This window comes from Syngnathus floridae, chromosome 22, assembly GCF_059516105.1.
Source record: "Syngnathus floridae isolate MCC-2025c chromosome 22, RoL_Sflo_1.0, whole genome shotgun sequence".
NCBI classification, from domain to species: domain Eukaryota; kingdom Metazoa; phylum Chordata; class Actinopteri; order Syngnathiformes; family Syngnathidae; genus Syngnathus; species Syngnathus floridae.
In genome coordinates, this window is record NC_142434.1 from 4,032,447 (window position 1) to 4,044,684 (window position 12,238).

Here is a 12,238-nt window from a genome sequence, read left to right on the forward strand (position 1 = left end):
AACTATTTCAATCAGAATAAAAATTTAAATGCAAAATTTTGATGTAGATATGTGACTTCACGATGCATACGTTTTTAATGTCAGTGAATAGGCTGATATGTGGACAATAAAAATAAATTGTTTTAAAAATATTCAGTTGCATTTATTTAGCTGTCGCGTATTATTCATCAAATGTGTCCATTTTGATCATTTACTTATTAAACGAAAATAGTGGGCGTTTTGAAGCAAAGTATCGCGCGACTTCACAAATCTCGCACAGGGCGCCTTCACAGACCTCCGCGAGAGTCGAAGACGGGGCGAGCGAGCAGAACACTGAAGTTGTGTCACTCAGAAAAGCATGTCGCCTTTTCGCCCGCGGGGACTTTCATTAGAAAAACATAGACGAGTTCGAGGTTACAAATGACTGACGGGAGCTTTTGTGAAACTTATTGGAGTCGATAAAGGAGATAAACAATGTCTCGGTGGATCTGCTGGCTGTTGTGTTTAATATGTGAAGTTCAAGCTCAGGAAGAAAGTAAGTACAGTATAATAACGCTTTTACTTATTTACAAGAAATATAATCTATAAATAAATGGATAAAGTGATTTGTTTTAAAGAGTCCTATTGTGTTGTTTCCTTAAGATTTAAAATGATTTTTTAAATCAAACGTGCTGGTTTTTAACATATTAACAATATCTATCGTGATTGATTATCAACGTTATGTGACCCCGTACTTTATAACAGCAGTGTATAAATACTTTTTTTTCCCCACAGCAGTATAAACAGGTGTTTATAAAGGTTAAAGTCTCCCCTCACACGACTCACGTGCTTCCACTTAAATCAGAATTAGAACAAAAAAATAGAGCAAGAAGTCTGACCTGCAAAATGTCAGACGAGATAAGGCAGAAAATCATCTTGCATGCTTTTTAAATGCAAGACACAGCTATGTTAAAGCTGCCATATAATAGATACAAAGTCACTTGTCTAAGTGTGTATATTAAAAAAAAAAAAGTCAAATGTTTTGATTTCAGATATGCTGGCTCAGTCTCCTTAGGAGAAATGAAAAATCAATGAGCTATGATTACAAGGAATTAACACAAACTCAACCTCATTCAACCCCAAAGGAACTTAATGTAATATAAGACGTGGACTCAGTCCAATAAAAGTTTGCCGCAGATGAAATTAACAGTCTCATTTTTTTCCACAATTAATCTGAATAAAGTTTGAGTCGGATACGGACAATGTGATTGTCACGACTTCTCTCTTGTGACAGACCGGGTGGTTTTCCAGCCGGGAGCTTTTCAGAATATCAGCGTGTCGGGGAACGAGACGCTTCAGGCCGTCGCCACCAGGATCCCTGCCGAGGTCGCCTATGTCACCGTGCAGTTCCACACGCAACGTCACAACGTTACGCTCTCCTATAGCACCGTAAGACACCCCCCCCCCCCCCCCCCCAATAGAATCCCAACGAACAAAGTATGCCTTTTCACAAACAAAGCTCGTCTTCTTCTGGTAACAAACGGTCACATGCCGAGAAGGAAGAAAGAACAGCGCTGGCTGTCTTCCAGTGTTGTCCTTTCTTTGCAAGGTCACGTTTCTATTTTTCGGGTTAGGATATTTGTCATAACAACACCCGTCAGATAAAATCACATCAGAAAATGATCAGGCATGACTCTTGCGTCATCTCCCAGATGATTAAGAGCGCAACGGTCACAACAGGGCGAGACCCAGAAACCTTCCCAAGACTGGTATATTTTTTTTTTGGGGGTCAAAGGAAAACAAGTTTAGAAACGTATGCAGACGCAAATGAAGAGTGGATTTTAAAAGTAGCAGTTAAGCTCATTTGCGAGAGTTGTCATTATTTCATAATCATTTGAAATTGAGCCGTGGTAAATGCGTTAATCCATCTTTAATTTGAAAAATAATCCATTTTTCTGTTATGGTTCATACCAAACCACTTGAGGGTTATTTTTTAGTCCAAAGCGAATGAGAAAAGAATTTCTTGTGACTTGTAACCGCTTAGTACCGCTGTGTCGCATTGGATAAATTCAGCGTAGACCAGATCAAATGGGAATTTTCCGTCTGTTGTTGTGTTGCCAAAACAAGGCAAGCTCTGTACAAAGGCGGGATTGTGATAATCGCCACTGCGGATTTATCGCTAAAATATGCAAATTAGATTTGAACTCGAGACTTAAAAGATCGATAGACCTTAATTTGTGTATTTTTACTATTATTTGGGTTCTTTTTTGTCTTGCATTTTAAATGTGAACAAAGATGTCTGCCATCTAGTGGCGGAAGGTGATATTACAACTTTTTGAGTTTCTGTTTAGACCCCAGTGCTTGGTTTGTCGTCAACGGCAGCGGACACAGGCATCCTGTTACCTCTCCTGCCGGGACAAACGTCCTTCATTTTGTTCCTCTTCTCTGCCGACGGAAGCGCAGTCACAGGCACGGGCGTCATTCTGCCATTCTCCAGCACAGGTACGCTATCAATGATGACGCTCTTAAAAAAAAAAAAGAAAAAGTAGTGTTGCATAAGATGTGAGGAAGTTGCATTTGCGCTTCTGCAAAAATCAAGGCTGAAGTTCTTTCATCATAAGATGAGGGGAGTCAGTTCATTTTGATTTCATTTAGGGATTAATTTTATTAGGGGATTTTATTTTTATTTTGGATTTAATTTAAATTGTTTTTATTTATTTCTATTAATTTATTTTAATTTATTTTTATTTATTAGTTTGAATCTTTGCTGCTGGGTGATCATGTGCTTCCTGCACAAGTCATCCTGACATGTCACAACGCCCCCCCCTCCCTGTTTTAGACCCCATACCCGGAGGCTGTAACTTGGAGTTCAACCTGAACGTGGACCCCAACATCTACCTGCGCTACAACCTCTTTGAGACCACCATCCAATTCGCGCCAGCTAACCTGGGATACGCGAGGTAAGCTAGCAGCCGACAGCTCACATGTGCGTCATGTTCTGCGGTGGTCTCGTGCTCAGCCGCCTCCTCTTCCGTTGTTAACGCCTTAAGTGATTTTGCGGTATTCGCTGCGGTTTCTCAAGAATGTCACAATTTTATTTGTCCACCAGGGGGGGCACTCCTCCATCCTGCGACACATCCACGGGGACAGAAACACGCTGGCGGCTGCAGTACGACGTTTATCAGTACTTCCTGCCTGAGAACGACTTTTCGGAGCCCAGCCTCTTCCGCGCCGTCCAGGCCGTGGCGGACGTGGACGGCATGACGGAGAGCGGGAAACTTGTACGGAAACCAGATTAATCACAAGAATTACGCAACCACGGATTAAAGTCGTCTTCCCGTTCCTTGCAGATTGTGACGCTGTCCTCGACAGAAATGACTACGGCTATTTTTAGCTCCATCCCCGGCCAGGGCGTTATTTACTCAGTAATCGTTCGAGACCCCGTCCTCAATACGTCTGCTTCCTACGTCCCGGTCCACACGTACGCTTGCAGCTTCAACTCCAAGTTGGACAGCTGTCAAACGCTGGGTATGACACAAAACTTTTTTTGGTTGGAATTCCTGAGGTTGTGTATTTTTTTTTTTGGTCTTTTCAGGAAAGATAACCACAAAAATTTTCTTTACCATCATCGGCTTAGCCGGGCTGTTCGTCTGCTTTTTTGGGCATCGATTCTTCAAATCTGGTGAGCGCTTTAACTTCACTTTATATTTAATTTGCCATTGACAAATGAGTTTGTTTTCCATATAGTAAGACGCCACTAGAGGGCGCCAAAGCTACAAATACTTGAACAATACTGTATTGGCAATATTGTCATGTGGTCTCCTGCATGTGATGTTGTATTATGTCCAAAATGAACCCATGATTAGCCATCCACTTGTCTCCAATGTGACAGTTTTTTTTTTTGTCTCGTCTGGAATATTGTGGATTTCTTAACAGCTCTTCTTCTCATACAGAGTTGTTTTGTATGGGCTTCAGCTTTTCCGCCTTCTTCTTCTTCGTCCTCATCACCAGGACCACCGGACTGGATTACGACAGTGAGTTGTTTCCGTCCATTCACGTCGTCGCCACGTTCTAAGCGTCTCGCTTTTCGCAGTCCGGCTGGCCGTGTCGACGGTGATCGGCGTGGTGGGCGGCGTCCTCCTGGTGATGAGCTGGTGGCGCTTCGGTTCTGTCTTCGCCTGCGTGGTGGTGGTCGGCCTGATGCTCGGATTCTTGCTCGCCGCCACCGTCCTCTTCACTCCCCTCGGTAGGAACTCATACTCAATTCCTCACAAGAGTTCAAACTCATGTTTGTATAATATCCAAACAATAGAGGACCAAGTACTGATCCGTGCGGAACTCCACTCAGGATTATATTTCATCTTCTTTCAGGTGACCTTGATGTGTTCAGGCGCTCCGACGCCGTTTTCTGGGTGACCTTCTGCAGCATCATGATCATGGTCCCGCTCTTCTTCATGCGTTGGCCCCGAGAGGTAACTGTGATGTCATGGCTGTGGGATCGGAGCGTTTCCATTGGCTCCTTCTCTCATCAGGGGAACATCACGACCTGCGGCGTCATCGGCGCCTACGCCGTCATCCTGGCGGTGAACGCTTACATCTACACCAGCCTCTCTTACATCACACTCAACATCCTCAAGCGCTTGCTCAACAACAACTTCAGCGCCGCGTTCACCGACGTGCCGTTCCAAACCATCGGTGAGTTCGTAAATGTGAACCGTTCTCTCGACAAATATTAAATTGTGGTTTTCTTTTGTCTAGACTACATCATGATCACCGTCTGGGTGGTGCTGGGCTTCACCGGCATCGTCCTGCAGCTGTACCGGGAACGCACACGTCCTTTCTTCCCGCCCAGCCCGTACCTCATGTGGCTGCAGGAGCGCGAACGGCGCAAGACTAACGTGCTGGACCCGAGCCATCACTTCCCGCCGCTGCCCAACCGCCTCCTGGCCAGAGCGCGGCAGCTCACCAGGCGGATGGAGCCGGCCGGAGAGCACACGCCGCTTTTGCTTTAGAGACCAGCCAACCACAGCTGGGTTGCGTTCGAGCGCCACGTCGTGTTGGACGTTCAAGTAGCGAGGAAGGTCGTTCCGTGTCAAATCAATCAAGAACTTCAAACGGTGGAAGCTTTTGCATTCCGTCTTTTTCTTCCACTACAGCTCAAATTTGGAAGGAAATCTGAGGGGTGAAGGTGTTTTACAAAGAATGACCCTCGTTGTTTTGTTGACTATGTACGAATCAAGAACAGCATTACTGAAAATGAACTGAAGGAAACCGAACGACAGAATAATAATAATAATAATGACATTGTAGGTTTTCATGCTTTGGTCACTGCACTCGTCTATTTGCACTATAACACAAAATAGCACATTTTGTATCAGCAGTCGTGGATGGTTTTAAAACTCTGGCATAACCTTTCATTTAAATAAATACTTTAAAATGCACCAGTAAAACAAAAAAAGGTGAGTGAGTAAGAAAAACGGGCTAGTTGGGAAACAATGGATGGATGGATGGATGGATGGATGGATGGATGGATGGATGGATGGATGGATGGATGGATGGATAGATGGATAGATGGATAGATGGATAGATGGATAGATAGATAGATAGATAGATAGATAGATAGATAGATAGATAGATAGATAGATAGATAGATAGATAGATAGATAGATAGATTTGTTTCCTTTTTGAAGAGCCTTCGATTTATAAAAACACAAATTGTAGTCATCTTGTCGTGGTAACTGGCGCTTGCATGTGACGTGAAAAGCTCGACCTAATTTGATTGGAATTCTATTTGGATTGTATTTTGATGATCTTTTCTTTCATTGCTTTTTATTTGCTCTTGCATCATGGTTACCGTTTGTATTTCATTATGCTCGAAGCCATTCTTGTCACGTGCTGTATTTTTGAATTAAAAAAACAAAGATAAAACCCAAACAAACATTCATTTGTAGAATGACTTGAAGGTCAACAAAGCATGCAGGGAAAACCAATTGCCTTGTGACGATGGACAAGGGAGCGTCGTAATGAATCCCCTCTCCAATATTGTTACAATAAAATCGTTTCGTTTCGAATTGTTTCCGAATGATGGCTTGTGCATTGCTTCCACAATCGTGTCCAAACGATTTCGGGCTTACGATGTGCACATCTCACGAAAGTAAAACAAGCCGCGCCACCATCGAGTGAACCATCGAGGCTATTTCAGTGACGTTCCATTCCTTTATGGTCTTTGAGTGTGTCCACGATCGTCTCGTCATTGTGATTTTTTTTTTTCCTCCCCCCCCTTAAAAAATGGCTGCCTCGGCTGTCTTTTTGGTAGCGACGATTTCTACGACTGCCACTAAAGGCACGACCGGCATAAGGGCCACTTGAATGTCGAGGAGACGGCTCTATCTGCTCGGTGGAGTCGGAAAAGAATAAAAAGGATTCTGAATTCGGATTCGTCGTGACTCGGAACCGCAGCAGCAGTTATGACAGACGAAAGTAAAGACTTCAAGGAGACGAGCAAGCAGCTGTGTGGCGTAAGGCAAAGGGGCTTCTAGACGGTTCCGCGGCCGCTTTTGCTTTTGCGTGCGACGTGTATCACGCACGCACGCACGCACGCACGCACTCGTCATAAAGTTCCCAAATGCAGCCAATGAACGAGCAACAAATGTGCAAACTTTAAAGGCGCCTCTGAAGATGACGGCGATCGAGAGAGAGCGTTGTAGGAGGGAGTTCTTTCCGCTCGTTTGGTTCAGTGGATTCGCCTGCTCGCAGCGCTCCACGCAGCTCCAGCTCCAGCTCCAGCAGGTCCGAACGCTCCCTCCCTTCCTAGTCATCCTCGAAAGAAGATGAACTTCTCCAAGCTGCTGTGCTTGGTGCTCGTGTACAGCGAGCAATTTGGCCAAGGTAAGGCCGTTGAATTCAATGACGACGTTGCTGAGCATTTTGCGCAAGCTTTTAGGCGCATGAATAAAAGTGGGCGCTCATGTTGGCGCAAGCCTCGCTTGCTTTTTTCCCCTCTGCCACATCACTTTACTTATACACTCGCTCGAAAGAAGAAATTCGGATGGTTGTGAACAAATCGAAATGCAGTTTTCATTTTCAAACAGAACACGGCGTTGTTTTGAATCGAGATAGCGTGTTCCCTTGATTTCAAGGAAAGCCTATGTTTAAAAAAAAAAAATAATAAATCCAAATCACTCCTGCAAACTATTGGGAATGAATTCCGATGCTTGTTTGTCCCAACAACTACAGGGAGTCAGTCACAGGATACATTTTCCAACCCAACATGGCGTTTTTGGACTATAGACCATTCCAATGCGTTACCTTGATTTCAAAGAAAACCTCTTGAAAACAAAACATTGCTAGCCACTTTCATTGCAATCGGTATATTTCGGATAGATTTTGTTTGTTGACAAGAACAAAAGGCTAATAATCATCACATTTTGCATTTTCAAACCAAACGTCGTCGGAATAGCTTCCCTTCCTTGGTTTTTGTTTGACGCAGCATTTCAAAGCGCCCATAGAAAACATTCAATTTGGTCGAACAAAGACAACAATTTACAATGGCAGCAAAGTTCATATTCAGAAGTGAAAATAGCGTCAAACTTTCTTTCCTCAAATGTGTACTTTGCACACAGACCAGACCAGACCAGAGTGGGTGATACTTTGCCCTCTTCTGCTTTTGTAGTGCTGGCGGACACGACACCAGAATGCACGGGCAACACTGCTGGCACCGTTGTGCCGTGCAACGGCAAGAAGGGCGGATCGGTCAAATTGAACGTCAATTCACAAACCGCAGTCAGCCAGTGGCAGAAGGGAAGTGAGGACCTCACCACTACGAACGCTTCCAAATACACAGTGGGAAGTACAGCACCAAGTTCTCTGACGATCCTGAAGCTGGAAACAACTGACGACGGGGAGTACAAAACCAAAGACCTCACACCAGCGCAAAGCTTCAAGGTCAAAGGTTAGATGTTGCATGACAGCCGCTGGCCGCACGAAAGCTTCTTGCGCACCGTTTCCTTTGCATGTTTTAGGAATGTGTTGGGGGGCGGGGCGGGGGGGAAGGCACGCCCACAGGGACAACACGCACACACTCCACACAGGCAAAGTCTCTTATGCTCAGGAGTTGAAAAGTTGGAGAAAAATGTCCAAAATGTGACCAAAAACATCTCGGCCTCCTTTTCAAAGGGTCCACTTAGCGCCACAGTCTTTGCTCCGTGCGCACAGGCCAGAGTGAGTGATTCTGCTTTTCTTGTGCTGGCAGTGGTGGACTGCATCGGTGACACCAGCACACCTGCGATATGCAAGGGCAAGAAGGGTGGCAGCATCAAGTTGGGGCTCAAAGACGGAACTGGCAACTGGAAGAAGGGGACCGAAACCGTTAAGGTTGGAGATAAGTACGAGGGTCCAGTCACCGAGGCTACCCTGACGATCAAGAACCTGGACGACGTCGAAGACGATGCAGAGTACACGGGCGGCACAAACAATGAAAAGTTTTCCGTCCAAGGTTTGATGTTGCAGGAAAGCCGCTCGCCACGCGAAAGCTTTTTAAAAGCGCATCGTATCTTGACATAGGCACAATCACGCGCGCGCGCGCACACATTTGCAGGCTTGGATTCTCCTGGCAAGCCACAAAAGAGCAAGTCAGAAAAACTAGAGGGTGCACATGACAGCACCTTAGCCAAATGCTGACCAAACAATTTTGCTAAATGTACACTCACAATCCATCCCGTGTTACCAGAATGTACATCTGCTTTTCTTGTGCTGGCAGTGGCCGACTGCTTTGGCACCGGCACAGCAGACGGAAATAGCGTGGCGTGCAGTGGCGAGCTGGAAAAACCCTTCAAATTGAGAATCTCAGAAGTAGTTACCGACTCTTCTAAGGTCGAATGGGAGAAAGAGGGAGGCAGTTTGCCCTCGGGCAGCCAGAAAGTAGGACCTAAGGATGAAGGTCTGAAACTCTTGTCCCTGGCAACACCCGACAAGGGACGCTACAAGGCCACCTACAACTCCAAGAGTGTGACCTTCGTTGTCAGCATTCTGAGTGAGTTTGATGTTGCAGGACAATCCACTCACTGGTACGAGAGCCGAAAAGCTTTGATTTTGCATTTCATTGGCAGTGGAAACCCACCAATAAGCTAGCCCATTCAGCAGCACTTTTTGTTTTACAAATCGCAGTACCGCGCGGCGAGTTCAAACGTTGCCAGCTGACCTTTTCCAATTGCCATTCTCTCATTCAGCAAACCCTAACAACGGGAAGAAAAACCATGACGACAAGGGCACCAGCAAGCCAACCACCACCGAAAGGCCGGCAACTAAGAACAAGGGAAATGAGGACCTCACCACTACGGCCGGCGGCGGCGGCCTGTCCTACTCACCTGCTCTGCTGGTGACAGTCACCCTGGTGCATCTGCTGCTTCTTCAGCTGGCCGCCTAGAAGACAGCAAGCTGAAGGTGGAGGCAGAAAAAGCCAGCCAGCGCCCGCCCATACCAGCCATTGATTGGTCTCTCTGCATGCATGCATTCTATCTACTACCATTGATTTGCCACCATAGGCGCATTTAGTCGTCGATTAAGCAAGCTTACATTTGCCACTGTAGGCGCATTTAGTTAGTAAGTAAGTTTTGGCGCATTTAGTCATTGATTAAGCTCATGGAGTTTGATTTGCTTTTCCTTTGATCGGTTGAACTCAACGCTGCTTTTTGCTGCTCGATTGTCTGTATTTTTCCCCCCTCCATTCAATAAAGGGTCAATCTTTGTTTTGAATGTCATTTTTTCCCTGCTTTCAATAAAGTCGTCAAATGAAGAGGAAAAAGGCTGAAGGAAATTGGGAGATGCAAGAAATGTCTTTGCTTTCATGAAGAAAGCCTTACTAAGAATGATTGCAGCTCCCTCTCGCTAATATGACAGACCAAATAGCACTTTGGAAGAATTCAAAGTCAAAGTCCGCTTTATTGTCAATTTCAATTGAAACATTGACAAGAATCATCGACAATTTGTATGTGTAACTGTGCTTCAAGTGCAAAAGTGATATTTGTTGCGCTAAATGATCACCATCTCATGTATTTGGGAGGAGAAATCGATGCTAACAAAAACACATCCAACCCAACTCATTACGAAACGACTCGAAAAAGCACAATGACCGCGATTGTGGGCACGCAAGCGCATATATAGGAGGAGTATTGGAGGAATCAAGTGTCTTGGTTTTTAATAAACACTTAGGCCTAGTACGCTACTGTCTATTGAGATTGTCTTCGATCAACATCCCAGCCTCATGGTGTTTAGGTGTCATTTAAGACTGCGATAAGAAGACATTGTCAAAACGTGTCTCTTCTTTCTTTCTTTTTTTAAAACAGACTCCATATCGGGTCTTTCTTTTTTTAAAACAGACTATGTACTCGGGTACATGCGCTCGCCTTTATAATTCCATCCGCAGTGTCAGTCATGCGACACAAACAAGTGTTTTTCTAGAAAAGAATCCACAGATATTTGCAACGTCAAAAAAGAGATCCAACAATAGATCGATCGATATGTATAAACTCGCGTGCCTTTTGACGTTTGTAATCACCATCTTTAGCACAAGACAACAAGAAAAAAAAAAAAAAAAATCGCACAACGCTTTGTTTACACCCGTCATTCGCGTTCCTACTGGCGGCATTTGGGATACCCTGCAGTGTTGCACACTTTCCGCAAGATGGCAGCACGTCACATTGAACCCTGCTGAGAGGGTGCAAAAAGGGAGCAGAAGGTGGCAGTGACAGTTTGCGTCGCCCGACTTGGAGTTCGATTCATTCGCTTGCAGTGTTGCACACTTTCCGCAAGATGGCACCACGTCACATTGAACCCTGCTGAGAGGGTGCAAAAAGGGAGCAGAAGGTGGCAGTGACAGTTTGCGTCGCCCGACTTGGAAGTCAATTCATTCGCTTGCAGTGTTGCACACTTTCCGCAAGATGGCAGCACGTCACATTGAACCCTGCTGAGAGGGTGCAAAAAGGGAGCAGAATGTGGCAGTGACAGTTTGCGTCGCCCGACTTGGAAGTCAATTCATTCGCTTGCAGTGTTGCACACTTTCCGCAAGATGGCAGCACGTTACACTGAACCCTATTGAGAACGTGTCAAAGGGGCCAGACTTCGACTTCGACTTGCATTCATTCCGGGAGTCGCTGATGTTTTCATTCAGCAGAATTGTTGTTTCGATGAATAACCACTTGAATTGGAAATCAAACAAATCGACGTCGTATTTCGGGCAAGGAGGAAATGTGTTCAAATGCACACACACTTGAATTGATCCACCGCAAGAATTGAAAATGCAGTCGAGGTGGATTTTCACCCGTTTATTAGAAAACAACCACGTCAAACAAACAGCATCTGGGACAAGAGACAAGGTCAACGTTCAGTGTGACAAACAGAGGTTTCTGTAAAGTGCCAAACACAAAGGGGGGGAAAGCTTGGAATCCTCTCTACTTAGCAATACAGACAAACATCACATGGAAAAGTAGAATTTCAACACACCAACATAAAAACGACAAAAAAAACGTTTACGCACTCAAAGCGATGGCATGGCCTGACGAGAGGAAAAAAAAAAATCAGTAGTTTATCCGTAACCTTTGCCTCCTTATAACGTGTTTGTACACACTGTGCAAGTGTTTGTACACACATTTGACCCAAAAAAAAAAAAAAAAAAATCATCCCTTCTTACCCATCTCATACATTCGAATGCCAATCACCGGTTTGTGACGATGACAGAGGACTTGATCTCGATGTCGCTCTCCGTCACTCCCTGGAGATTCACCAGCCTGCTGCTAAAGGCCCTTCCCATCAGGTCTTCGGCCTCCTTCGACAGTTCATTTCGAAATAAGGGTCTTGGCGCTTGCCTCTGTACTGAGGGACGAGAGTGGACTCGGCTTTGGTCAAAGCGGAGGTTTTTCGTCCCGCCTTCTGGCTTGTGGTGGGGGGGGGGGGGGGCGGTTTCTTTCCGGTTGGCCGGCCGCTGCCCCCGGGGTGTCGCCAAGGGGCAGCGGGACCTCGTTAGTAGCGAGGAAGGTCATTCCGTTGAAGGAATGGGGTCGAAATACAAAAAGTCCTGCCTAGCTCCGAAAACAGATGTGCTCAAAGCTCATTGAATAAAGCAAAGAAGAGCAGAGAAGTATGTTCACAATCGATAAAAGAAACCGTTGAAGCCTATCATTATAGCTACACACCGAAGCAATAAAGAAAACATACGCAACTCGACATTTTCGATAGGTGGGTTAGGCTCAGGGTCATCTCGTGTTTTGACTCAACGTCACGCGTC

The 12,238-nt window shown here is 45.3% G+C and overlaps 2 protein-coding genes across 3 annotated transcripts; both read left to right on the top strand.

Annotated features, from left to right (window-relative positions):
* Nucleotides 1–269: 269 nt before the first annotated feature.
* On the top strand, nt 270–6,040 carry tm7sf3 (transmembrane 7 superfamily member 3). The gene is made up of 12 exons (XM_088366293.1): nt 270–514; nt 1,253–1,407; nt 2,310–2,460; nt 2,798–2,918; nt 3,068–3,239; nt 3,309–3,486; nt 3,554–3,640; nt 3,912–3,992; nt 4,052–4,204; nt 4,330–4,430; nt 4,491–4,653; nt 4,717–6,040. Exons 1-12 carry the CDS (start codon nt 454–456, stop codon nt 4,968–4,970), a joined length of 1,677 nt encoding a protein of 558 aa, XP_088222419.1. The 5' UTR covers nt 270–453; the 3' UTR covers nt 4,971–6,040.
* A 385-nt stretch (nt 6,041–6,425) lies between these two features.
* LOC148379305 (uncharacterized) lies at nt 6,426–9,703 on the top strand. 2 transcript variants are annotated; one of them, XM_088366296.1, is made up of 5 exons: nt 6,426–6,846; nt 7,631–7,909; nt 8,210–8,452; nt 8,717–9,023; nt 9,186–9,440. In XM_088366296.1, the coding sequence occupies exons 1-5, from the start codon at nt 6,789–6,791 to the stop codon at nt 9,193–9,195; spliced, it is 897 nt and encodes a 298-aa protein (XP_088222422.1). In that variant the 5' UTR covers nt 6,426–6,788; the 3' UTR covers nt 9,196–9,440. The 2 variants fall into 2 exon arrangements, with proteins under 2 accessions (XP_088222422.1, XP_088222421.1); XM_088366295.1 differs by having other exon boundaries at nt 6,524–6,846; nt 8,717–8,989; nt 9,186–9,703.
* The last annotated feature ends 2,535 nt before the right edge of the window (nt 9,704–12,238 follow it).